This window comes from Enoplosus armatus, chromosome 16 (assembly GCF_043641665.1).
Source record: "Enoplosus armatus isolate fEnoArm2 chromosome 16, fEnoArm2.hap1, whole genome shotgun sequence".
Lineage (NCBI taxonomy): Eukaryota > Metazoa > Chordata > Actinopteri > Centrarchiformes > Enoplosidae > Enoplosus > Enoplosus armatus.
Genome location: NC_092195.1, coordinates 20,248,892 through 20,275,653, shown reverse-complemented (window position 1 = coordinate 20,275,653; position 26,762 = coordinate 20,248,892). Strand labels below are relative to the sequence as shown.

Genomic DNA, 26,762 nt, shown 5'->3' with positions numbered 1-26,762 from the left:
GGAGACGGCGTCGTGCGCACACGCTGCCACAAAAACAAGGAAATATATTTAAATTGTATGTATACCGTTACCTTCACAAAAAGAGCTCCCAAGTATTGATTGATAGACAAACTGAGCCCGGAGTTCCTGTTTTTGGAAGCTGTGTGAATCAAGTTGTGAGTATCTCAGTTTTTGGTTTTATTGTTTGTAAATTTACTTGAGTCAGGGGAGGATGGTCGGGGTGAGATGGCCTCGGACACCGGGTTGTTGCATTGAGATATTTTATGATTAGGTATTAGTGTCCGTGAGCGGCTCGTTTTCTGTAGTTCGTCTCAAATCTGAACCTGGCCGCCGGTCAAGCTCGGCTAGCACGCATGCTAATGGCACGGAAACTAACGATAGTGGCAAGATGGCATGTCAGCTGAACGCAGAGATGGAGTGAGTGAGGGTGCTAATCTTTGTGAGCGGTCCAACTTAATAACCAGATAAAGTTAGATTTATTGTCCAAGAAGAAGTCCATGCGGTGAGTGTTTATGTTGCTCCGTGTTTTACCGGGAGTTGTGTTTTGAATGCTCTTTGCTGCTAAATATTCACTTCCGTTTTCTTTTTTTGTTCTTATTTCCCTTGTCGAAACCTGGCCGACTGCCCTCTCCCAACTACACAACACACACCACGACTTGGACCGACTCAAGACCGGGTCAGAACTCTGGATTATCCTACAAACAAATAACTTTATTTAGTTAGCTAAAGTGTTAGCTAACTAAATAGAAAGTTTTCTGTTGTCCGCTATGTCTGGAAGCGAGGATGACAGAGATGATTACGGAGCCCCCGATGACCGGTTAATGCACGGTAAGACAATGCTCATTTGTTAGCTGAAATTGCTAATATTCCCACTGGTTGTAGGCTAGCGTGAGCAGATGTGTTTTGACATTCATATCAATCATGTTTCGTTAGCAAAGCGCTCGCTCGTCAATGCTGCTAACTACCGGGTAGCTAGCGTTAGCGGCAACATTAGCAAATCTGCTCTTTTCGCGGCTGCGCAGCTGTTTATCACCTTTTATAAAAATCACTCTGTTTTACCCCAACGACAACCAGAGGCGACATGGCTGATAGTTGCATTGTCGTGAAGTCACGCCGACTGACCGGCATGTTCCCGGGGCCTAACGTTAGCCACCGCTACCGGTATTTTTTACGTGTCGATGACAAGATGGAGGCAGCCAGTTAGCTTGGAAGCTGGCGGATGACGCTCTGAATCATTCCCCTCCTCATGGCCGGCGCCTTGGTTTTTAGTGTGGGAAAAGTAAAAATAATACAGCATAGTAAATACCCCTGTAGCGTCTTACAGACCTGTCTTATTTTATTAAATACCTGGCTGCTACTTTTCACAGGCAGGTGTGGCCGAAGATCGCATTGTTTACAGTTTGTATAATTCCGACGAGCACGCGCGCCGTACATGGTGGGACCATTGAGAACAAATAGTCCCACCAAGTTAGCTTTACGTGCTAAAATCGACTCTTAAAACTGCACTTCATCGATCAAATAGCCCCAACTGTTTATACATCCGACAAGTGATGCTGTATAAATAAACTACTGTGCAAACAGAACCCAGCCAAAAGATGTGGGACATCGTTTACAGTTTTCGGATGTAAGTGCACGTTATTGTTGTTCTGAACAGACAGTTTATGAGGAAGTCGATGCGATGAAAGGGTTGTCCATGTTTGTTTTCCGTCACCTCATGTCAGACACTTGCCCTGGATACATATGGACACAGGTAGAAGCTTGGTTTGAAAAAGTTTCAGAATAAATCTCAAGAGCTGCTGCTAACGTTTATATTCATTGTCAATGAATCATTATAGAGTCCTATAATAAATAGTGAGAAAATAATGAGCAGTTTCCCAGAGCACAAGACTATCTATCTTCAGGGCCAAAGATATTAATTTTGCAATGATATAAAACAGAGAAAAGTGGCAAAGCTGTGTATCAAAGAGGAAGCTGGGACCAGACTATGATTAGTGTTTGTGTTTGGAAAAAACTTAAGTAATTAAAGGATTCTAAAAAATAGTTTGCCATTTAATTTTCTGTTTTGAATAATATCTCCATCGATTTATAATTGTATCATCTCTAGTTACAAGTTTTCAGTTGTACTTTCCATGTGCTGACCATTAAGTTTACACATTATTTGTTAATGGTACCTTTTTCACAGCTGAGAATAAAGGCCTGTCTGTAGCGCTATTGTTCTGAGATTCAACCCGTTCACTTGAGACTTGAATGCGTTTTTGCTATCAAGTGTCATGTCAAGTCTATAAGAGCTCAAATATCAAGTAGGTCAAGTCTTGGAGCAGTTAAGTCCAAGTCAAATTGCAAATACCTGTTTTTGTGACCTAAGGCTGATTCAAGTCCAAGTACCAAGCCTGCAGCTCATGGCCCCGTTTCCCAAAAGCCTTTTAAGGTTTAGATGATCCTACACCCACTGTAGGTCTAAGGACTAAGATCATTTTAACTATGCACCAAGTAGAAAACACAATCACTCTGTTTACAAGAAACCTCAATGTGAGATCTGGATTCCTTTTTACAGTGTTTAATGTTTTCTCACTTGAATTTACAGTTGTGCAATCACACACACACACACACACAGAGCTTGGTCTCCTTTATATGACCTAAAAAGCTCATCACATTAAAGCTTCTTCTTTACCAGGTGCATCTTAATGGCAGCTTGCCATTTACTTTTTACCATAGTGAATTACATTAATAGGCTCTGAGTGCCGTGCCACTCCACTTTGGAGCCACTGCGGCAGTGCCAAACTCTGGCACGAGGTCCTCTCTGTCATGAGGCCTGCAGGAGTGTAGTGTGGTAAATCATAATGACCAATCAGTTGTTAAAGACAGTTTTAACCACTAGAGTAAAACTGATTTGAATCATCCCCCAAAGGGCAACTTGTAAAATGGGGAGGTAACCCAAACCACTAGCTTATTCTCTACTAGTCCTGGTTCTCATGACTCCTGATGGTTTTTATTCTATCCATCTAATCATGGACCACTTTGATATCTTTTGACATCAGGTGAATGTGGTTGCAGCCTGGCAGGGGATAGGAGGGCATAATTATCCTGCTCAAGACAAAACTTTGTTCCTTGACCATGAAAAGAGTTAGTTGGTCACTGCAAAAGTTAAAATGTGGCATCCTGATGGGGAGAATATGAATACGAATAAGTCCCATCAATCCTCGTATTCTGTGATCTTAAATGGAAAGCCTTCCTGATTTAACCATAACGGCCAACAATACCTCACCACAAATCTAAATTAGCAAAAGTAGAATCACAGATTTACACGAGAGAGGCTGCTCAATGACAGTCAGTTGTTTACCTGCCGATTTGGCTGATTCAGTAAACAAACTGAACCACAGCCAAAATTTACCAGTGCGTCGCTTGTGTTTTGTTTACAGCCGGATATGCAAGTGTCTGCTGATATGCATGCTCTCGTCATGGTTCTGTGTATTTGGGCCGTGTGATAACATTACTGAACACTGGCACACAGCCTCTCCTCTGTGTATCTTAACCATGAAATGCCTCCTGCAATATCTTCTCTTTTTTTTTTGTAGACGATGAAGAGGAGGAGATCTCGGAGAGCGAGACTCCGAAGGTGAAGAAGAAGAAGAAGGCTAAGAAGAGCAGAGAGAGCAAGGGCAGCAAGAGGCGGTCGCGCAGAGAGGTAAGGATGCAGAGTTTTATGTGTGCAGTCACGGACTGTAGCTACACTCCAGAATCTAAATATCAAAAGAATATGAGAACCTTTTAATCCCATGTCCAGCTGATGTGTTAAATGGAAACTAGGAACAAATACCCAAAACCCAGACACTATTAGTTAAGCTTCACACACAGTAAAAAGCAGGACTGTCTGCAGACATAATCTTCTCATGTAGGCAAAACAGTCAAATTTGCTGGGAAGTAAAATACTTGATGCTTTGCTCTATAAAAAACCTGCTAAGGCCTCTCTGCCTTCATGCGGCAGAACATTTTACTTGATATTTTCCTCATTGTCTGCATATGGCATGTTTGCTTGTTGAAAGGTGAGACCTTGATTTCAAATTTCAAGCTGACTTCTCGTTTTGAAAATCAAATGAACCATATTCCATCTTTCCTTTGCCGAATGTGTTATTTTATGGTTGGAGTTTGCTGACTTCTGGCTTTGTTCTCCTTGTTCCAGGAACTTCCCATCAGCTCCCCAGAGCCCATGGATGTGGGCAGGGTGGAGGAGACGGAAGATGGCGTACCCGCCCAGCGCTCTGACAGTGAGGGCAGCGACTACACTCCAGGACGCAAAAAGAAGAAGAGAGCCAGCAGCGGCAAAGAGAAGAAGAGGAGCAGTGCCGGGGCCGACAGGAGCACCTCCAAAAAGAAAGACCCGGAGCCCGAGGAAGATGAGGACGATGATGATGACGATGGCTCGGTGAGGAAAACCAAGCAGGGTGTTTGAGGGGCAAAAGTAATGTTTTAGTGAAGTTTCTCGACATGTACATCAGCACTATCTTCTCAGCGTTGAAAAGACTGACACCATAATCAGACAGGAAGTCTTCTCTGAACACCAGAAACTCAAGGATTGTAAATAGAGTAAATCTTTTGAACAAGGTTTCATGCATAATTGTGTGGAATCTAATGTTAAATGATAAATTGCAGTCAGTTCGAGCTGGTGGTTTCGCCAAATATAGCATATGTAATATTGATCAATTCATCAACAAAAGCTGAATCAATCAAATTCATCATGTCAGATGGCCGACTATGACAACCACATATAAAAAGAGAGATGTATGATATAAGAAGTGAAGAGGAAAGAGTTTCATACCAGGAAGAAAAGGGGATCCCTTTGTATTTATTTAATGTAAAGTTATTGGCAGCTGTGATGTTTTTGATTACTGCTCAGGTTTGAGTCTGTGTGTGGGAATAATCTTGTGTGGTCCTTTTTTAAGAGCAACATCCAAGTGTGTTTGCATGTTTTTATGTATACTTAACTTTTTTTGTTGACCGTTCTCATACAGGATGTACAGTTTTAGATATTTGGTGTGTTGGTGTAGCTTTTTGTTCCTGTTGACTGAAAGTCTGCAGACTCTTAAACTAATTTATGTCAATGTAAATGTGGTTAAGCACAAGTTAAACTGGAAGGTTTCCACCGCATTACCTCATATCAAAAATGTCACTGTGGGTCAAAGGAAAACCACTTGTGCAAGTTTTCAGGGTTGGCTGATACATTCACAGAAATTACAGAAATGAATGGACTCCAATATGCCTCCTGGTCAGAAAAAAAAAATACATTCAAATTTCTAAAATGCATAAAAAAAAAAAACTAATTCAGTGTGCTAGTTAATGGGTCAAAACATGCGAAAGCACCACTGGTATGGTCCTTTTTTTTTTAGTGTGCCGTGTAACTGCCAAACCAAGCAATGGCGGGATGGCACGAATGCAGCGCGGGTGTGGGGGGGGTAAATGGGTTAAAATGGGTTAAAATGTTAAGCATCGATGGTGTTGTCCAATTTCTAACGGCTAAATTTGCTTCTTTTTTGGAATCAGTTTTTTGTAACGTCCCCTTCTTTGCTCCATGATGAACTGTGATTGAGTGTGTAGCTGTAATGGAGTCGGTCATGGTTTGACAAACAGAGATGTGATATGAGAGATGGTTAAACAAAGAGCTGTGTCTGGTGGACTCGAAGCCCAGCGGCCAATAGGGGGCCTTGTAGTTAATGACACTTATGCAAGGGGTGGCTGGCGTGGGGTGTGTAAGTGTGTGTGTGTCTGGGGCGGGTGTGGAAGGCATATATGCTGTTACCATGGTAACCCCGCCTAGCGCCGCTCTGCACTGACCCTTTTCTTTTTGGTTAGATAAACACATTTTAATTCATTGGCAGAGCCGCCCTCAATCCAGTCTGCAGTCTGTTCTGTAAGACGACGAAATGGGAAGCAGCTTTGCAAGGCAGGTGGAGGAGGAGGAAGGTGCAGGGTGGTGCAGTTTGCATCAAAGTGGTAACGGCTGAAATTACCGCTCACCTGCTCAGGGCCTTTAAACTTTTATGGAATGAGCTCCAGTCGGCAAGATATTGGTTTTATCGGCCAAAATATTTACATGTAGTATAAGACATTCAGAGAAAAAGGCAGTTCAGGCGGTGTAGCATTTATAATAATACAGAGCTGAAACGATCACTTTAGATTAACGACTTATTTTTGTTAATCGTTTGAGTCATTTTTCAAGCAACGAGGGGAAACATTTTGTGGTTCCAGCTTCTAAATTATGAGGATTTGCTGCTTTTCTTTCTTTTGTGATGGTACATTGAACATGTTTGTGTTTTGGACTATAAGTCATACAAAACAAGCAATTTGAACATCTCGGGCACTTGGAAATTGTGATTTTTCACTATGTTCTGAAAATTGACCAGTTAATCGAGAAAAGAATCGACAGATGAATCTATAATGAAATAAAGTTGCCACCCGAGTTTCAGCCTTTGCTTTAGGTTTGAGGTGTGAAAGTTTAGATAACATTGTAGGCCTCTTAACTACTGATTGTTTTTATCATCACTGAGCGTATCCATAATTCTTTGAATTGTCATTTAGTTTATAGAACAAAAGTAACGACAAATTTCAATCACAATTTCCCGGAGCCTAAAGTAATGTTAATGTGCTTTGATTAAACTAAAAAAGCTTTCAATTTATGACATGTAACTGAAAAAATTGAAAAGCTAGAACCACCAGCTGAATAATGTACTTGATAAATTACTTTAATCTCTAATCACTTACCAGAATTGTCATCCGTTTGTTGATAAACCAACAAATCAACTGTATTGGCACTAAATTAGTAACTATACGTGCATGCCATTTAATGTAATTATCTTTTAAAACTAAGTGGTCAGTGTGGCAGGTCCTAATGGCCTTATCAAATATTAATATTTGTGGCATTTATTTGCTTGCTGGTTGCTACTTTCAGACCATCTTCACCAGCCACTTAAACCTCATAACCATGCAAGTGTGGTCTGGTAGAGACAATTAAGTCATTTCAAAATTAACAAAAAAAATCTCTGTTGTGTGTAATGCCGCAGATTCTTGTTATTTCTGCATAATAATGAGGTAAAATAATGTAATATAATGGCGGTTGCTGACGTGCAGTGAGGGAACAAAAGTGTTTTTGTAAGAGGTGGAAGATTTGGCTGTTGCGCTGCACAAGGGCACAGCAATGCTTTTTCAAAACTCTGCATGAAATGCCGTTTAGTTTGATGCCGCAGATCCACAGTGAAAAGCCACAGCTGGTCCCACATGTTCGTCACTCCGTCAGTGCATGATCAGTCAATGCTGTAATCACCCAGCAGGAGCTTCTTACCACAAAAATAATTGTTGTGAAGAATAACGTTCAGAAATACACTTCATCATGTTGTCTCTTTAGCACTTACTGAATTGTGGTCAGAACAGCACATGTTGCACATGTTCGGGGTTGTCTGCTAAACCAGGTTCTCCTCCACACTCTGGTCATCTAATCAATTGAACAGATTACTATTGATAACTCTTCACTTACTGAGTTGAAGTGGTTGTGAGTGTTTTCAGATTCTGATGTATTTACTGTAAATTGCCTTTTCTCTCCTAAAGACTGTAGTCTGCATCTTGCAGCTGCTGTGCTGTCTGTGTGGTGTTATGTGAAGGTTTCTCCCCATGTGACTCTTTGTCAGCAGTACATTTGTTTCAGATAGATTGGTCACATGTTTTTTTTTCGGGTGTATATTTACTGTGTTTTCCAGTGACCCATAAACAAAACTCTTGTCAATCCTAAAGTCTTGTGTTTTACCTGCTGGTGTGATTGGTAACAGCATTGGACACAGCGTACAATGTAAATGTACCGGCCTTTTAGTCTTTTTTTTTTTTTCTTTAGTGGATTTTGTATAGTTTTATTAATTTCTATATAAATCTTTGACTTTACATTTTCATGTGTCCCACTGATATTAATGAAGCTTATTGTTGTTTCCTGTAGGAGCCGAAGACGTCATCCCAACTGCTTGATGACTGGGGCATGGAGGACATAGACCACGTCTTCACTGAGGAAGACTACCGCTCTCTGACCAACTACAAGGCTTTCAGCCAATTCGTCAGGTAGATACACACAACTGCACTCACACAAGGCTGATAATGTGCCAAAAAATCCACAGTATTTAACAAAACCACTGGCAGATGGTACCCGGGAACTGTTCACATCTCTTAAGAAATATGAACAGCCTTCAGTGTATAGTGCTCTTTAATATAGTTTTCTAGGAGAGACATTGGCCATGTTGCTCTAGTTATTGTTCTTTTTCCTTCTTTTATAACCAGTTCTGAAAAGAAAACTGAGCTAGAATTGCAGCCGAATGTGTTAAATATTCACTGCGTTTGGTTCATTCTGAAGATGACGACTTGAATCAGACAGAATTTTTCATTTTTATTTCCCTCTCCTCTAGGCCCCTCATCGCAGCCAAGAACCCCAAGATCGCCGTGTCCAAGATGATGATGGTTCTGGGCGCCAAGTGGCGCGAGTTCAGCACCAACAACCCCCTGAGAGGGGCCGCTGCTGCCAACGCAGCCCTGGCCACCGCCAACGTACCGGCCGCTGTCGACACCATGGTGGCGGAGGTCGCCCCGGCTGCTGTGGCACCACCAGCCCCAGTAGAGCCTCAGCAGCCCCCTCCACCGCCGCTACGCAAGGCCAAGACAAAGGAAGGCAAAGGTACAGTGGGGAGCAAGGGTCAAAGGAACTAACAGGACCTGAATATAAAGTGGGTTTGGATATCACAACCAGGTATCACTAATTTTTCTGCTAGAAGAGCGAATGTCAGAGGGAATATCTATGAGGGGAAGTGGCTTTTTTAAGGATCACTTGCGCTAATAGCCATTGGTCCTTTTTAATACATAATCACCAAACAGTTTCTGAATCTCATGCTGTGTTTTATTCTTATTCTCCTCTGCTCTGTGCATGGCTTACCTCTGCCTTTCTGTTTTGTGTCGGCAGGTCCCAACGCCCGCAAGAAGTCAAAACCAGCACCTAAACCACAGGAGAAGAAGAATAATGCCAAGACCAAGAAAGTGGCTCCTCTCAAAATCAAACTGGGAGGCTTCAACAGCAAGCGGAAACGCTCATCGGTACGATCCGGCTCTCCTCCTCTTCTTCACTTGTGCGCCTACATACAGTTGAGACACGTACAACAAAGTGTTTTTATGTAAGACATTTGTCTCTCATGTTGCACAGAGCGAGGAGGATGAGCCCGACGTGGACAGTGACTTCGAGGACGGCAGCATGAACAGCGTCTCCGTCTCAGAGGGATCCAACAGCCGCAGCAGCCGCAGCAAAAAGAAGCCGTCCAAGAGCAAACCCAAGAAGAAGAAAGGTACGTCTGCACTCTGTATGAGACTGGGCTAAAATGTAGCTGCCACTCTTCTTCTTTGTCTTCTTTATCATCATCCTCCTTTTATTCCTTATTTTCTCTCCCTCCTCTTATATTGAGCATAGAGTAGTTTTTGAACCCGCTGCTGTGGTTATTTCATGCTTCACCTGAAGAGCCAGAGTCACAGCTCTACCTGTTGAGCTGTGAACGGCTGCAGATAGAGCCTGCAGATTACAGGTTAAACTCAGTGGTGAATGGTAATGACTGTGTGCAGAGTAAAGCATTAAAAGTCTGTGGAATGCACAACAACATGAGGAGGTGTATGCAGACACACACACACACACACATTAGTCACCGTGACTGAGTCAGCAGAGTTTGGTATATTTAGAAGGACGACATCTTGGTCTGGGTTGTCGCCTACTGACGCATCCTCTGTAGCTGTTATCACAAGATCGGAGCACCGCTCAAACGACGTCACGGATGAATACAGATCGGCAACTGAAAGAGGTCAACAAGACCTCACAGCTGCTTCGGTGTGGAAATCTTTTAGTTGTTAAGTAATTTTAGTTGTGGTGTTTTTGTTTAGTCTCCGAGGACTTGAGGTGAAAGGTTAGGTTTAGATGCTGAACGTTAAGCCCTTGAAATCTGCCAAAATGCACACACACACGCAGTATATTGTTTCTTTCCCAAATGTCACACATTGTTAAGAAATGCTGCAACTTCTGACAAAATATAAAACCGGTCATTGTGGCCATTTATTTAGCCCTGCAGTAAAAACTATTCAGCGACGTCTTAGCAAATATTGAGGAGCATTAAAGATCAGTTTCACCCTCCAAAATGGATATTCATATTTTCAAAGAAAACCTTCATTTGTCTGTTGGTGTTTTTGAGGAAATGTGCTCTCGAGGGGAAGAAATGACTCACCAAGTGGGTTTTCCTCTGACAAACAACGTAACACACAGCAGAATGTCATGAATGCTGCCTGGATCACAACAAGTATCACATCCTGTGTGTCGGTTAAATGTGAGATGTTGGGAGGTAAAAGTGTTTTCTCTTTAAATTAGAAGCAGAGGACGGGGACGGCTATGAGACGGACCACCAGGACTACTGTGAGGTTTGCCAGCAGGGTGGAGAGATCATCCTGTGTGACACCTGTCCCAGAGCGTACCACATGGTCTGCCTGGACCCCGACATGGAGAAAGCCCCCGAGGGCACCTGGAGCTGCCCACACTGTGTAAGCAGCATGTTTACACACTAGCCGATGGCAAGTCACGGCAAAAAGAGACTTATCACAACTGGGCTGCAGTATAATCCAAACACTCGACAAATTCATCCAAGAGTCATCTGAGACTTCATAGTACAACTTATTTTCTCAAAGCTCGTGGTTGACTTCTTGCATTGTGTCTAATGTTGTTTGAAATGTCATTGTGTGTAAGACATGTCGATTTCCTAAGACCTGTCGTATTTAGCAACACATCATTAGTTTGGAATATACTGAGCCTACAGATGGAGAGGTGCATTATGCTGCAGGAGTAGTTTGAGAAGTTTATGGGGAGAATTTTACACTTTTCTTGACATAAAACTGAGGGGCTTTATTGTTGCAAGCTGACTACAGTCATCAAACTACTAGCCAGCACTCACAAGGGGGGTTCAGCAGCCACTATGGTTCTTGTCAGATGGTTGAATGGCTTCAGATTCTTTTCAGTTAAACAGAACATGAAATTAAATTTGTGTCTTAAGAGTGAGATAGATAGATAAATCTCGGCTAGTGTGTAAACATGCTGCTTATACATGAATTTGTCCTTTCTGACCCCCCTGTTTCCAGGAGAAAGAGGGCATCCAGTGGGAGGCCAGGGAGGAGGGCTCAGAAGGCGAAGAGGACAACGGTGATACTGGAGAGATGGAAGAAGACGACCACCACATGGAGTTCTGCAGGGTGTGTAAAGACGGAGGAGAGCTCCTCTGCTGCGACTCGTGCCCCTCGTCCTACCACATCCACTGCCTCAACCCGCCGCTCCCAGAGATCCCCAACGGAGAGTGGATCTGCCCCCGCTGCACGGTGAGTCGCCAACAGTGATTGATGCAAAGTCGGACCTGTCAGAGGAGTGACAGCTGGCTCGCAGGACCTGGCAAAGTTTATTCATTGACACAGTGGATATTTTTGGTCTTTCTGCCCGCTGCTTGATTGGAAAAGGTATTTTATTGATCCAGGAGGATGTTTAGGTCAGCATGGCCTGATTAGTGGTTTAAAAACAGTACTGGTTTCATTCTAAGTCAAGAGACCAAAGCAGAGGTACATTAAGAGATTCTCTCTGTAACCGGAGAAACATAAGGCACATTAGATATCATCCACCACAACTTTGACTCAACAGTAACTAAACAGCTTTGATGACTTTAGAGACGAATGTTTTAGTCATGGAAACCCTGGAATATTATGGAGAGAAAATCAGAGCTGCAACTAACAATTAGTTGAGTTTTTTTCAATTAGTCGATCAACAGAAAATTAATTGGCAACTATTTTGAAAATTGATTTATCAAAACGGCCAAAAGACTTTTAGTCACACATGAAAAAATAAGAAAATACGCAGCAGGTTTAACGATAATGACAATGAAAGGATTTTCATTTTCATTCATCAAATAATCTGCAGAATATTTTCTCGATTCATCACTTTGTCTATAAAATGTCAGAAAATAGCAAAAAACGTTAAACACTAATATTTATTTTGTCTTTCTCACGCTACAGTGTCCACCCATGAAGGGGAAGGTCCAGAAGATCCTGACATGGCGGTGGGGCGACGCTCCTGCCCCCACACCAGTCCCCCGCCCTCTAGACCTTCCGGCCGATGCCCCCGATCCCGCCCCGCTGGCAGGGCGACCGGACAGGGAGTTCTTCGCCAAGTGGTCCAACATGTCGTACTGGCACTGCTCCTGGGTCACAGAGCTCCAGGTGTGTGGAAAACACACACACACACACACACACACACACAGACACACACACACACTGTATTTGACCCTGTTTCGTTTGCATGATGAGAAAGGTTTTCTCTAACCTCCCTCCTCGTTCTCCCCTCTAGCTTGAGCTCCATTGCCAGGTGATGTTCAGAAACTACCAGAGGAAGAACGACATGGATGAGCCGCCGCCCATTGACTTCGGCGATGGAGAGGAGGACAAGAGCGTTAAGAGGAAGAGCAAGAACCCCATGTATGCACAGCTGGAGGAGAAATACCTCCGCTTTGGAATCAAGATGGAGTGGCTGATGATCCACCGCATCCTCAACCACAGGTCAGCACAAACACACACACACACACACACAGTCTTACAGATGAGCTTTGATGCTACAACTCTAATTTAAAAAAGCATAATTCAGCTGCTTTCATATGAAGCCACGTTATTTTACCACAAAGTAAGAGCCCAATCAAAATAAAACAGCTTCAGGATCTTTATCATAATGACATTTCTTTTATTCATAACATCTAAAGTCTTTCTGCTTGTAAGATGTTCCCCTGGGAAGATGCACCACTCAATCTGATTTTTCTGTTCTGTCTTTAATTGTATTATTTATTTAAGGAGGATAGTCTCTTGACTTCGGCCTGTCCCCCCGGCCAGATTTTACTAGTGATTAAAATGTTTTTATTACATAATCACCCAACTTGAGATATAATATTTTAGATATTGGTGTCACGCTTTACTGCTCTGGAGTGAATCATCTGCCCAACATGAAAATAAGCGTTTCCTTCTCTTTGCTTTGTTTTCCAGTGTGGACAGGAAGAATAACGTCCACTACCTGATCAAGTGGAGAGAGCTGCAGTACGACCAGGCGACCTGGGAGGCCGAGGACATGGACGTCCCCGAGTTTGAACCCTACAAGGTTCAGTACTGGAACCACAGGTAAGCTACAGACACAGGACCATGCGTACGGATACACGATGACATACACTCTCAACCAACACGTGCTGCTTTACTCACTGTGTATGTTTGTTTCAGAGAGCTGATGATGGGAGAGGAGGGGAAACCCGGGAAGAAGATCAAGGTGAAAGGAAGAGTGAAGCGGCCCGACAGACCCCCTGAGAACCCTGTGGTAGATGTAAGTCCACAGTATTGATATTTCAAATTTTGCCTACCTCCTTTTCCACCAAAGATTTTGACATTCACCTCGAGAACTGTCTCTTTTCTGGTTGGAGTCCACGAGACTCTGAAACTCACCTATAAACCCAAACTGAGGACTTTTCTGTTGGATTAGCAGTTCTTAAATGCAAAGTGTCCCACAACACTTGTTCAGTGGCTGAATTAATGAATTAATTGTAGCCTTTGCATTTTAGATCTTAACAATTTTTATTTTTCCAAGTGACTTTTCTCACGACTTGTCTTCATGTAACTTACAAATCTGTCCCCTCTCACTTTTCTGTTCCCAGCCGACTATAAAGTTCGAACGTCAGCCGGAGTACCTGGACAGCACGGGGGGGACGCTGCACCCTTACCAGCTAGAGGGTCTCAACTGGTTGCGGTTCTCCTGGGCTCAGGGCACCGACACCATCCTGGCTGACGAGATGGGTTTGGGAAAGACGGTCCAGACCGCCGTCTTCCTGTACTCCCTCTATAAGGAGGTGGGTGGCTGTGAGATACTGAGTTATGTTAGTCTGTCGTCGGGCCGCACACCCTGAAACTGTTTTTGTGGTAAAATGCTTTGGATCTGCTTCTTCTTAACCGGTTTGTTGGAAACATGAGCTCAGTACATAAAGTTGAAGCGTGTTTTGACTTTTAAGTTTGTGCTCTTCATGATCTTTTATTAAATTTGTTTCATATTTAGTTTAAAACGAATTAATTTGACCTTTTTTTAATACAATGTTGGCTCAGCAGTAATAGTTGAGCCTTCCTGCATGTAGCTGTCGTCCTATTGGCCAGGAGCCATCCAGCCATTTTGTGTACGTCAGGTGAAATCTGACGACATTAAGTTAAATCTCGAGCATTAAACGTTCAGACACTGATCATGTGTGTGGCTGCTGCCACCTAAAGGTGGGAGGCCAGAATACACTTCCTGCCAGAGCAGCAGGAGCTCTTTTTGCTTTTTAAACTTCATTTGATGATTTATTTTGAAACCAATATTAATTTACCTTTGTCTCTACGATGTTTTGTTTTATATACATTTTTTTTTTAGATGTAGTCAAGTTCAGAACTAAGGGAGATGTTGAGTTACAAATTACTTGACTTCATGAAACAGTATCAGGATGTTTGTTTATGCGGTGAAATTGATAAATGTACTGATTGCGACATCTCTGATGCATTTGCAGCTTTCTTCTGTCATAGTAAATTGAATATTTTTGGGTTTTGGACTGATGGACGGATATAAATAGCAATTTTGAAAAGGTCGACTTGTGCATGGGGCAAATTATGTTTGTTTTTTTTACTATTAAATATAAATAATCAATTAACCAAGAAGATACTAGTCTCATTAATTAGTTAGGTGTAGCCCTAGTAGAAATCCTAACCTGAAAGTTTAACATGTTTAGTTTGAAACGGGAAACAAACACAGACTTGGTTGCGAAACTTGACCACTTGACCAGACAGACGTCTGACTTCCTCTCTCCACCTCCAGGGCCACTCTAAGGGGCCCTTCCTGGTTAGCGCCCCACTCTCCACCATCATCAACTGGGAGAGAGAGTTTGAGATGTGGGCCCCCGACATGTACGTGGTGACCTACGTCGGAGACAAAGACAGCAGAGCCGTCATCCGAGAGAACGAGTTCTCTTTCGAGGACAACGCCATCCGAGGAGGGAAGAAGGCCTCCAGGATGAAGGTGAGAGGAGGCGGTAGTGAATGAAGACTCTTAAAACAAATGCATTTAATAGACATAGAAAAGTCTCAGTTTGAACATGTTTTGTGTTGATGTGCTCCAACAGAAAGACTCGTCGATCAAGTTCCACGTCCTGCTGACCTCCTACGAGTTGATCACCATCGACATGGCGATCCTTGGCTCCATAGACTGGGCCTGCCTGGTGGTGGACGAGGCCCACAGACTGAAAAACAACCAGTCCAAGGTACGGACACACATGTAAACACACACAGTGGTGATTCAGATCGTAGAAACAGTTTTTTCTCGCGGACCACTGGACTAAAACGTGCAGACAGCTGTTACTGAGGTTTAACTGAACCTGTTGATCTTTGTTTCCCCTGCTGTAGTTTTTCCGGGTGTTGAACAACTACCCTCTGCAGCACAAACTGCTGCTGACTGGAACTCCTCTGCAGAACAACCTGGAGGAGCTTTTCCACCTGCTCAACTTCCTCACACCTGAGAGGTTCAGGTAAGATTCTGTTGTCGGCACAGCAAGCACTTTTCCTCCAGGTGTAAAGTCATGATGTGTGGATCAGTAGTGAAGGGGAAGGTTTTGCTCTTGTTGTTTCATTTAGCGAGCCATGTACCTGTTGTTGTTATTTTTCAGGCACTGAAGTCTAATGCTAATGAACTTGCAGAATTAGTAGCTGTTATACTTCATGTGACTTTGTTTCTAATCATTCATATACGGCAGTGGTTACAACAAAGCTATGTCTCACAGTTTGCACATGTATGTTTTTCTTAAATTGTTCTATTTGAATACTGAAGAGGCCTGGAGTCTTAAAAATATCCCATAACAAAAACAAATTTAAAGCAACTTTTGAGGGTTTTAAGGAAATGTTTAAATTGGATAAAGAAGTTTGTGAATGTTTAAAATATTCCATCAAACAGACTGTAAAAACATTCACTCTGCTCATTTTGTAACAAACATCACTGCACTGTTTAGTCTTCAAATGTCAGGAAACAATTTGTTTCTGAAGCTCAAGAGGTTTAATGTTGATGACTAATGTTTGTTTTTTAAATCAGCAGCATGAAACAAGGGGCAAATTATGGAAAACAGCAGCAGCTGGCGTCTCAGCAGTGTGACTGTACTGTTGAGCAGCAACATCTCACCTGTCTGTCTGCCTGTCTGTTTGCAGTAAACTGGAGATCTTCCTCGAGGAGTTCGCCGACATCGCAAAGGAGGACCAGATCAAGAAGCTGCACGACATGCTGGGTCCGCACATGCTCAGGAGGCTGAAGGCCGACGTCTTCAAACACATGCCCTCCAAGACCGAGCTCATCGTCAGAGTGGAGCTCAGCCCCATGCAGAAGTGAGTCGGGAGGAGGGAATGAGGGCTGCGAGGGCTGGGGACGTTTTTGTTTTTAGACGACGTTGATACCGCACAAAGATCAGACCATTTACAAATGGAGAAGTTTCAAAACAAGGCAGCTTAAAAAGAAGAGGGTAAATGTGTGTATCGTCTGTTTACAGGAAGTACTACAAATTCATCTTGACGAAAAACTTCGAGGCTCTGAACACCAAAGGAGGAGGAAACCAGGTTTCTCTGCTCAACGTCGTTATGGACCTCAAGAAATGCTGCAACCACCCCTACCTCTTCCCCGCGGCTGCTATTGTAAGACCCTAACATTTGTTTTAGAGAGTAAATGTTAAGAAGCTTAGATTATATTTCAGGGCAGACTGTTGAATTCATGAAATCAAGACTGAATATTTCAGATTTTTTTAGATTTTAGATCTTTGAGGTTTAATTGGGGCAGATTGTTGTTGCAGGAAGTGTTCCTTTTTTAAAAGCTAAATGTTTGATTGGTCACTCCAAACAGGAAGCTCCAAAGATGCCCAACGGGATGTACGATGGCAGCGCTCTCACAAAGGCTGCTGGGAAACTGCTGTTACTGCAGAAGATGATGAGGAAGCTGAAGGATGGAGGACACCGAGTGCTCATCTTCTCTCAGGTAAGAGTCCAGAGAGACGACTCGACTGCTGACCAGCTCGAAGTCCGAAAACTAAAATATAAAAGGTGGTTGAAAAATGAGTAGAAACACTTCTTTCTATGAATATATAGAGCTGAAATGAACGTAACATGGGACCTTTTTAAACAGCCAGAAATCTCATTTCCTAACGAACCGTCTCCTCTGTGTTTTGCTGCAGATGACCAAGATGTTGGACTTGCTCGAAGACTTCCTGGAGAACGAGGGCTACAAGTACGAGAGGATTGACGGAGGGATCACTGGAGGGATGAGGCAGGAAGCTATTGATCGCTTCAACGGTGAGACTGAGAGCACACAATTCAAACTTCTCAATGTAAAGTGAATTTGTTTTGAATGACCTTTTTACTTGATCTGCTGTGACTAAAGTTCCAGGTCACTGATATGGAAGCTGTAAAGTGACCTTTTCTTCCTCGATTCTTCCCCTCAGCTCCTGGCGCCCAGCAGTTTGCCTTCCTGCTGTCAACGAGGGCCGGAGGTCTGGGTATCAACCTGGCCACGGCCGACACTGTCATCATCTACGACTCTGACTGGAACCCCCACAACGACATCCAGGTACAGCAGGATCAATGCTACTCCATCGATTTCTACTCGTTTTTATAGTGAAGAGTGATATTTGGTTGAAATGTTGATGACACAAATATGTTGAACAATAGTCTGAGACTTTCTCTCTGTTTATTGTTCATTTTAGTTGTTTTTTTTTTTTAAGTTGGTTTTATTTCACTCTGACGTTAACTGAAATGTTCTAGAAACACCTTTTTTATTTAGCATGTTGAGCAAATGTTGTGAAGATCTTTATCTTAGCCGTTCATAACTGCTCCACCTCTGTGTCCAGGCCTTCAGCAGAGCTCATCGTATCGGTCAGAACAAGAAGGTGATGATCTACCGCTTCGTCACCAAGGCCTCTGTGGAGGAGAGGATCACTCAGGTAAACAGGACAGGTGCAACACACACAAACCCAACAACTAATGTCTTCTGTCAAACAAGTGTTGCTAAACAGACGCTTAAATCTGGCTACTTGTGACTACCAAAGAGGAACAATACATTTGGAGCCGAAGTTGTGGTCCTTTTTTTCTTTTTTTACACTTTCTAATTTTACTGCAAGAGGTTTCAAAGCCCTAGAAACTTCTGTCCTTTAGATACACATAAAAACCAGTTTGTATAGCTGATTAAAAAGCAACATTAGAGAAAGAACGCATTTTTAATTTTTTGGCGTATTAACAAATTGCTCTCTTTCTTCTGTGCTCCCTCCATCTTTCCTCCTCTCTCCAGGTTGCCAAGAAAAAAATGATGCTGACTCACTTGGTGGTCCGACCTGGTCTCGGATCCAAGACGGGCTCCATGTCAAAACAGGAGCTGGACGACATCCTCAAGTTTGGAACAGAGCAGCTCTTCAAGGATGAGGGAGAAGGTGAGAGTTTAAACAGTGCAGATATGCGGGGACAGAGAGCCTCAATGGACGCATTTAGAGACGCATGAAGACGTGAGGTATTTTAACTGACGTTCGTGTGTTCAGGTGAGAACAAGGAGGAGGACAGCAGCATCATTCACTACGACGACAAGGCCATCGACCGTCTGCTGGACAGGAACCAGGACGCCACAGACGACACGGAGCTGCAGAGCATGAACGAGTACCTGAGCTCCTTCAAGGTGGCTCAATATGTGGTCAAAGACGAGGAGGAGGAGGTGAGTGTCTGTGGAGTGACGTGCAGTGGCATCCTGAAGGGCTCTTTTCTTATGAGTGACAGTAACAATGCTGCTGTTATATTTAAGTTTCAGGCTCTAATTACATGAAGTTTTCTTAAGTTCGTAAACTTTGCCTGACCTCACTTGTGACGCTGGTCTCGACCCTCCAACCCTCACCATGTTTCTCCATCTTTTCTCCTTGGCGCAGGAGGAGGAGGTGCAGCGGGAGATCATCAAGCAGGAGGAGAGCGTGGATCCGGACTACTGGGAGAAGCTGCTGCGTCACCATTACGAGCAGCAGCAGGAGGATCTGGCCCGCAACCTGGGCAAAGGCAAACGTATCCGCAAGCAGGTCAACTACAACGACGGCTCTCAAGAAGACAGAGGTAAGAGGAGAGGTAATCTACTTTTAAATCACTACAAGCATTCTGAATCTGGTTTTAAAAATGTGAAAATGCTTTGTGACAAGAAAAGACTGCATACAGGACACCATCCTTATCCTGAGAGACTTGTGAATGTACGTTCAACCTTCCAGGGATTCGCCAGTCACTGACCTTTTACTGCACTACATCATGTTGCACTTTAAAACCGGTGCCAATGTGATACTCAAGTTTCTGTACAATGCTGAGATTCTTTGAGATTCTACTTTGAGGGCATGTTTGTCTATGAAAACCTTTTCATTGAACAGATGGAGGCAAACTTCTTAAATTCCTCCGAGTTCATTATCTTCTGACACAAGCAGCTCTGCAGGAACTGCCTGAATGAAACAGTCTAAACTTGAACCACAAAATATCCAATCAGAATAATAAGTAAAGAAGTGAAAACCTCCAGAATTTGTTGAGGCATTCGGAGCCAACGGGACCTGAGAGCTTTCAGTGCTCTGTGCTACGGATGTGTTTTGTACTCAACATGTTTTGAGGTTTGATTCCGACCTCTAGTTTCATAACAGGAGGAACTTTCAGCTCAGAGGTTTGTAGTCGTGGTAACTCTTTGGTAGTCTTTAGGGTTCTTGAATCACTAAACTACAGTCACATCAGGAAGTTTGTACAGTATTCCCCAAATTCACAATGTCGCCTCGCGAATAGTGAGTCTACATTACCCATGATGCACAGCACAGGACGTCCATGATCTTAGCAGCAGGAGGGAAATGTCGGAGCCACACACACACACACACACACTTTGAGTCACAGAATAAGACTGTGAGGAAGACGACTATTTACGACACGACAGCAGAGACTTAAGTGTTCATGCGCGTAAACAGGAAGTCAAGGTCATGACACAACTTCATGACGGCAGCAGAAGATGTGTGTCTTGTGTTCAGTCACTGTGTTGTACTCTGTTGTTGACGTGAAATGTGACGGAGGTGGTTGTGAAACAACTGAAAAAGGAGAGGGAGCTAGAGTCTTATTGGACTGTGGATTAAAAATCTGGCCTTTGTTTTTGTCTCAAAGCTGATTGGCAGGATGACCAGTCTGACGGCCAATCGGATTACTCTGTGGCATCTGAGGAGGGAGACGAGGACTTTGATGAGCGAACAGAAGGTAAGAACCATTATTTGATATAGATATAGAACATCGGACAATATTGATGGTAAGCTAATGTTTAAGATGTGCTACCTCTAAAGTATTCTGCACTTAATGTATTAAACATGCATTGGTTTATTTAGCAGCCTCTGCTGTCATTAAGTAGCTCCGACCTCGTGATCGTAAATTAGTTAATGATATTATGTTTATGTGTCTGAATGTATCACAGTGACGCCACGTCTGTGTATATACAGGATATAATTAGACGACTATAGGAAATAGTGTGTTGATACTTCTAATAAACGGTAAATACAATAAACGCACAGGTTACCGGTCCAGTAAAAGACACAGGAGCAGTTGTATCACATGTTTATATAGAAAAGTAATAAATGCAGCACACCTGCCCCCCTGCAGGGCGCCTGTTATTACCTGTATAATCACCACACCTGTTTCCTCTCTGCAGCCAACTCTCGCAGGCCGAACAGGAAGGGCCTGAGGAACGACAAAGACAAACCGCTGCCCCCCCTGCTGGCCAGGGTGGGAGGCAACATCGAGGTGAGCGGCTCAGCTCTCCTGTGGGATCGTTTGTTGTCCCTCTGTCAGACTGCTGCTTTGGATGCCTGTGCTTCAAAAGCATCGTCGTATGTTGTTTCTGTAAACGAAGCCTGACCTTTTGTGTTTCCCAGGTGTTGGGTTTCAACTCTCGGCAGAGGAAGGCCTTCCTGAATGCAGTGATGCGTTACGGGATGCCTCCCCAAGATGCCTTCACCACCCAGTGGCTGGTCCGAGACCTGCGAGGGAAATCTGAGAAAGAGTTCAAGTAAGAAACGTCACTTTGTCTCCAACAATATATGAACTCTGAAAAGAAGTGGTTGAATATTTCCTTAATGTGGAGCCTGTCTTTGTTTCTCTTGTTCTTATTCTGCTTATTTTTTGTTTTTGATACCATTCGTGATCTGTTTTTGACATCTTTTTTTGTTTATTAAACTTAAATGAATGTGCGTAGATAAGATATATTACATGAAACAGACCCAGCAGTGTTTTTGCACCTCTCTTCATTCACCCCCTCCTGCTCTCTCTTCCTCTCAGGGCCTACGTCTCTCTGTTTATGCGTCACCTCTGTGAACCCGGAGCTGACGGGGCCGAGACCTTCGCAGACGGCGTCCCCAGAGAAGGGTTGTCACGGCAACACGTCCTCACCCGTATCGGTGTTATGTCACTTATTCGGAAGAAGGTAATGAACGCAGTTACTTTTACTTTTGCTTGTTACAACAAGAGAGAAATGAGCTAATAAAGTCTTTTCATGTCTTTGATCAAAGACGTGAATAAAAATGGCCCATTATTTAAACGGTCGACTCAGATGGTGTATTTTCATCTTGAACCACAAACAAGCGTCATCTGGTCATTAATTGATCAGAATGTATTTGTGAAATGAATCGTTAGTGAAAATAAACACTATTTGCAGCCCTGGTGTTGTAGAAAGTCTGCGACATGCTGAGAGGTGGGGGTCCGCCTCATGCTGACTGCGTGCCCTCCATGTTTTCAGGTTCAGGAGTTCGAGCATGTGAACGGTCAGTGGTCGATGCCCTGGATGGCCGAGCTGGAGGAGAGCAAGAAGGCCGCAGCTCAGCCCGACTCCCCTGGAAAAACCCCGTCCACCGGCACCCCCGCCGACACACAGCCCAACACACCTGCTCCAGGTAACGCACACACAAACACACACTCTGCTCGGGCTTCGGTGCATTACAGTGACTTTCCCAGCCAGTTATACATTAAAACAATGAACGATGAACAAACCTGTTTGTCGTTATAGTCGACGACTCCTCCTCAAAGCCTGACGAGGCAGCGAAGGACGCAGAGAAGGAGGTGAAGAAAGAGGGCGAGGCGGAGAAGAACGGCAAAGAGCCCGCAAAGGCCAGCAACGAGGTAAAGCCGCGATGTGTTTGAGTGACGTGAATAAAAGTAGGATCTTTGGATTCTCCACATGTATGGGTGTGTCACAAATTGAACTTCCCCCTCGTCTCCTCCAGGTGATCGCCATCCCGGACGACGACGAGAAGAGTCCGCCGGCGGAGCAGGAGAACAAGAAGAACGGGGAGGAGCCGATGGAGACGGACAAACCGAGCAACGGAGAAACGGAGAGCGTTAAAGAGAAGGAGGGGGAGGGGGAGGGGGAGAAGGAGAAGGAGAAAGAGGGTGACAAAGAGAAGGAGGCAGAGAGCGAGAAGAAGAGTCCAGAGGGAGGAGAGGAAACCAAGTCGCCTACAGAGGCCAAGACGGAGGGGTCAGAGGTCAAACCTGAGGACTCTGAGGTCAAAGGTAAAACTGTTGGCTCAGGATTTTTCATTTATTTAAGATGTTCTGTTCTCTGTTTTATGTTTTGTGTGGAAATCTCCTGCTTGACTTTCTGGTCTCTGACACAAACTTGAATGCAGTTGCTTTATGTTTGACTGTAAGTGTTTAAAGTGTGACGCCATGTCTTTTCTCATGTTGGTATGATCTTTAAAGTCATGGCTGTCTTAAATATCTCCATTAATATTCCTTCTCTCTGTTTTACAGCGGAAGAGAAAAAAGAAGAAAAGACGGAAAAGATGGACACCACTCCTCCTGCAGATGAAAAGAAAGGTACCAAATCCTCTTTTTCTTTCACACAGGACAGTAACCGTAATAACCAGGAAAATAACAGTAATGTTTTTGTCATATTCCTTGTGGGATATATTCCCCCTTTGCTTCATGCCCGTCGTCTAGTCTGTAATGGTGTCTCCTCTCCCGCTCCTGCTGCAGATCTGAAGGAGGAGAAGGAGGCTCCGAAGCCGGAGGAGGCGACCAAACTGCAGAACGGAGACGGCAGCAAGGAGAGCGCCGCCTCGGCCAGCGCTGCCACGGCCGGAGCAGCCAGTGAGGAGAAGAAGAAGGCCAAGAGCAGATTCATGTTCAACATCGCTGACGGGGGATTCACAGGTACGCAAACACACTCAAACACCACACACACACACACACACACACATACAAATACACAAATACTGCCTTTTCTTAATTAAAAGCTGGTAGTCAAATAATGGCCCCCGGGGGTGTTTGAAAATAAAAGCCTTGTTGGAGATGAGAGGATTCTGCCCACTGGAAAGGGCTTTTAATTTGAAAAGAAGTGTTTGTGTTAACAGCATAATGCAGTAACAAAAAGTCAACGAGGCAGACGGGAGATACTGAAACGTACATACTAAAATATGAGTGGAAACGGGGAATTAGGCGTATATTAGAGGCAGCCCTGTCGGCTTCAAATAAAGGCCTGGTACCCGCTGCTGGCCCCGCCCACTATTTGAGAATTTACCGTAGTTTTAAAGTTTTTATTTTCTTATTAATATCATTAATATCTTTCTTATCTTCCTCTCTCAGAGCTTCACTCTCTGTGGCAGAACGAGGAGCGTGCTGCCACGGTTACCAAGAAAACCAATGAGATCTGGCACCGTCGTCATGACTACTGGCTGCTGGCTGGCATCATACAGTATCCTTTTCCCACTTGTGATTGGCTCACAGATCTCTCTGGGGGGGGTGGTTGTAATGGGGAGTTGTTGTTCAGAGGTCAGTCTTTGTCCACTGGAAGCAGTTGTTCCCCTTGACCTCGGCGCCCTGCAGACACGGTTACGCCCGCTGGCAGGACATCCAGAACGATGTGAAGTTCGCCATCCTCAACGAGCCTTTTAAGGGAGAGATGAACCGAGGCAACTTCCTGGAAATCAAGAACAAGTTCCTCGCCAGGAGGTTCAAGGTAGGTTTACTTTCATAGATGGAGAGAAAGACACGAACGCTGAACAGAAAACAGTTAATAATTATTAGGTTTTCCTGGTTCTTCTCCTCCTTTCGCTGCAGCTCTTTCATTCTTTACGTTTATTATTTCATCTTCTTTATTTATTTTGTATTTTAATACGTGAATGAAAATGAATTGAACAAAATGAAAATAATTGGATGAAAATTGTCATTTTAAAAGTGAAGCACATCAGCTCATTTGCATCTTCATTTTTATTAGTTAAGTATTTTGTGTTTATCTGACCTCTCTGCAAGTGGACCTCCTCTTACTGTAAATACAGCAAACGGTTTCCTCTTGAAGCAGGAAATGACTTTTAACATTTAAGATGAAAATCTGTTTTGACAGCAGACAGACGAAGACGTTTAGTGGTGGTTAAGTTAATTCTTCGGTGATGCTGACCTCCCTCTCTCCCCCCTCCAGCTGTTGGAGCAGGCGCTGGTGATCGAGGAGCAGCTGCGTCGCGCCGCCTACCTCAACATGTCAGAGGACCCCTCCCACCCCTCCATGGCCCTCAACACCCGCTTCAGCGAGGTGGAGTGTCTGGCCGAGTCCCACCAGCACCTCAGCAAGGAGTCCATGTCCGGGAACAAACCGGCCAACGCCGTCCTGCACAAAGGTGAGACCGAATCTCAACTCGCACGTTCGTATTTTCCACTTTTTAAATATTTGAATTTGCCCTGTCGGCCGTATGATTGAGGCTTTGGTTTAAATTACGGCCTCTTCTCAGTTTCCTCTGAATGATTGAGTTTCCATGACGTGTTCAAAGCTTTAAGAGATGCTTTTCTCTCCTGACTATGAATATAATGTGATAAATTCTTACTTTTGTTTCCTAGTGTTAACTCATTCATTACAACTTTTGTAATCATTATTATTATTATTAAGACTCATTCTTCTCTGTAGTTTTTATGTTCTGTTGAGTGCAAAATGCCAAAGTAATAAATATGGTAATTTTATCACCACGCCGCTGCTGCAAATAATATGAATTTAAGTTGATAAAAACACAATGAGATCAGAGCATGAAAACCTGGAGGGCACATCTAAAGCGTTAAAATAAACCCTGAACTTAATGAAGCGAGCGACTATAGTTCCTCATCTCTCTCTCTCTCTCTTTCTTTCTCCCTCAGTGCTGAAGCAGTTGGAGGAGCTGCTGAGCGACATGAAGGCGGATGTCACCCGCCTCCCGGCAACCATCGCCCGGATACCACCGGTTGCCGTGCGACTCCAGATGTCCGAGAGGAACATCCTGAGCCGGCTGGCGAGCCGAGGCCCCGAGACACAGACACAGGCACAGACACAACAGGTACAGAGCCGAACACTGAAAACTAAAGAATCCCTTTAATAAGTAGCTGAGTTACATTATTATTCATCACTTGTAGATGGTTTATGAAGTTGATTCAGGTTCTTTTTTATTTGATTTCCCAACCAGTCAATAGTCTGCACACACACACAGTCTGCCTGGATATGAGTAACGGTGCAGCTGAGGGCAGTTAACACAGACAGGAAGTGGAGTTATTATCACATGTCCAGAAATAGATTCAGCTAACAGGTTCATCAGGAAGCTTCCTGCAGGAAACGTATCAGGAGGCTTTTCACTCCACAAGTTAAACATCTGGTATCAAAGCTCGACGGACCAGCGTCTCATGTAAATAATAAAGAGTTTATGCTTTTTTTTTCCTACAGAAAAACATTAGTTTCTGACTCTGATTGGAACTTGTCTTTGACAGTTTTGTCCTTTTTGAAAGGAAAACTTTGCTCAAATCTCTTTTTTTTCCCACATTAATAAAGAGCTAAAATAAAAGTATTCAGTATTTTCTCAAAACTATAACACAAAACTCATTTACTTACTCTTCTCATCGAACATCCAGCAAGTGATGCCACTGTCATGTCTGTACAGTAAAGATGGCGATGCTTAGCTTAGCTTAGCATAAAGACTAGAAGGATTAACAACATCTCATTTGGTCATCTGTATAGGCCAGCCAGTGTGTTGATTGGTTAGCTGGTTCTGGTTGGCAGATTTAGTCTGAAGCTGTTAACCCTGTTTCCAGACCTTGTGCTAAGCTAACGGCTGCTGGCTATCACCTTTTTATATTTACTGGACCGATATGAGACTGATTGATATTCTTGTCTAACTCTCGGCAAGAAAACCAATAATCCAAAGTGGGCAACTGTTCCTTTAAAATGTATAAATTAAAAACAGTGAAGAGAGCAAATCAAAGTAACGTTCTTCTTTCCGTTTTCTTCCTTCAGATGTCGCAGCAGTAGACTGAAACTCTGCTCTTTACCTCGAAAACCACCCCCTGCCTCACCTCGACATTCCTGATTGGTGCACAGCAGAATGACGGACAGCGTGCTCGAGCTTGAAGCCACGCCCAGCCCCCCCCCCCCACCCCAAACAGACTTTACAGAGTTTTTCTGGAGGATCGAATCCCTTCCTGACACCCAAGTTTGAGGCTGTGGACAGAAAAGCTATTTTATTTTTTTTTTCCTCCTTTTTTCAATTTCTGTATTAATATTATTGATATAATGTTATTATGATGGTTTTTTGGGACCTAAATAAAAAAATGTAATAAAGAAA

The 26,762-nt window shown here is 43.6% G+C and overlaps 1 protein-coding gene across 1 annotated transcript; it reads left to right on the top strand.

Annotated features, from left to right (window-relative positions):
- Window positions 1-26,762, top strand: chd4a (chromodomain helicase DNA binding protein 4a). The gene is made up of 41 exons (XM_070922253.1): window positions 1-155; window positions 672-828; window positions 3,576-3,685; window positions 4,181-4,423; window positions 7,976-8,094; window positions 8,436-8,701; window positions 8,984-9,114; window positions 9,221-9,359; window positions 10,421-10,590; window positions 11,182-11,415; window positions 12,100-12,303; window positions 12,431-12,639; window positions 13,114-13,245; window positions 13,342-13,441; window positions 13,770-13,961; window positions 14,951-15,151; window positions 15,255-15,392; window positions 15,535-15,656; window positions 16,327-16,500; window positions 16,662-16,803; window positions 17,009-17,140; window positions 17,337-17,454; window positions 17,604-17,728; window positions 18,009-18,101; window positions 18,446-18,584; window positions 18,690-18,859; window positions 19,068-19,257; window positions 20,311-20,400; window positions 20,846-20,937; window positions 21,069-21,202; window positions 21,472-21,616; window positions 21,929-22,082; window positions 22,196-22,308; window positions 22,413-22,701; window positions 22,942-23,007; window positions 23,167-23,343; window positions 23,776-23,884; window positions 24,016-24,148; window positions 24,608-24,803; window positions 25,312-25,487; window positions 26,435-26,762. Exons 2-41 carry the CDS (start codon window positions 768-770, stop codon window positions 26,447-26,449), a joined length of 5,943 nt encoding a protein of 1,980 aa, XP_070778354.1. The 5' UTR covers window positions 1-155; window positions 672-767; the 3' UTR covers window positions 26,450-26,762.

Excerpts from the sequence above, each read along its gene's own strand:
- chd4a (XM_070922253.1), top strand. The coding sequence starts at position 768 with ATGTCTGGAAGCGAGGATGACAGAGATGATTACGGAGCCCCCGATGAC. Across the intron at positions 16,501-16,661 it reads GAGCTCAGCCCCATGCAGAA|GAAGTACTACAAATTCATCT; the intron begins GTGAGTCGGGAG and ends GTCTGTTTACAG. Across the intron at positions 18,860-19,067 it reads TCAAAGACGAGGAGGAGGAG|GAGGAGGAGGTGCAGCGGGA; the intron begins GTGAGTGTCTGT and ends TCCTTGGCGCAG.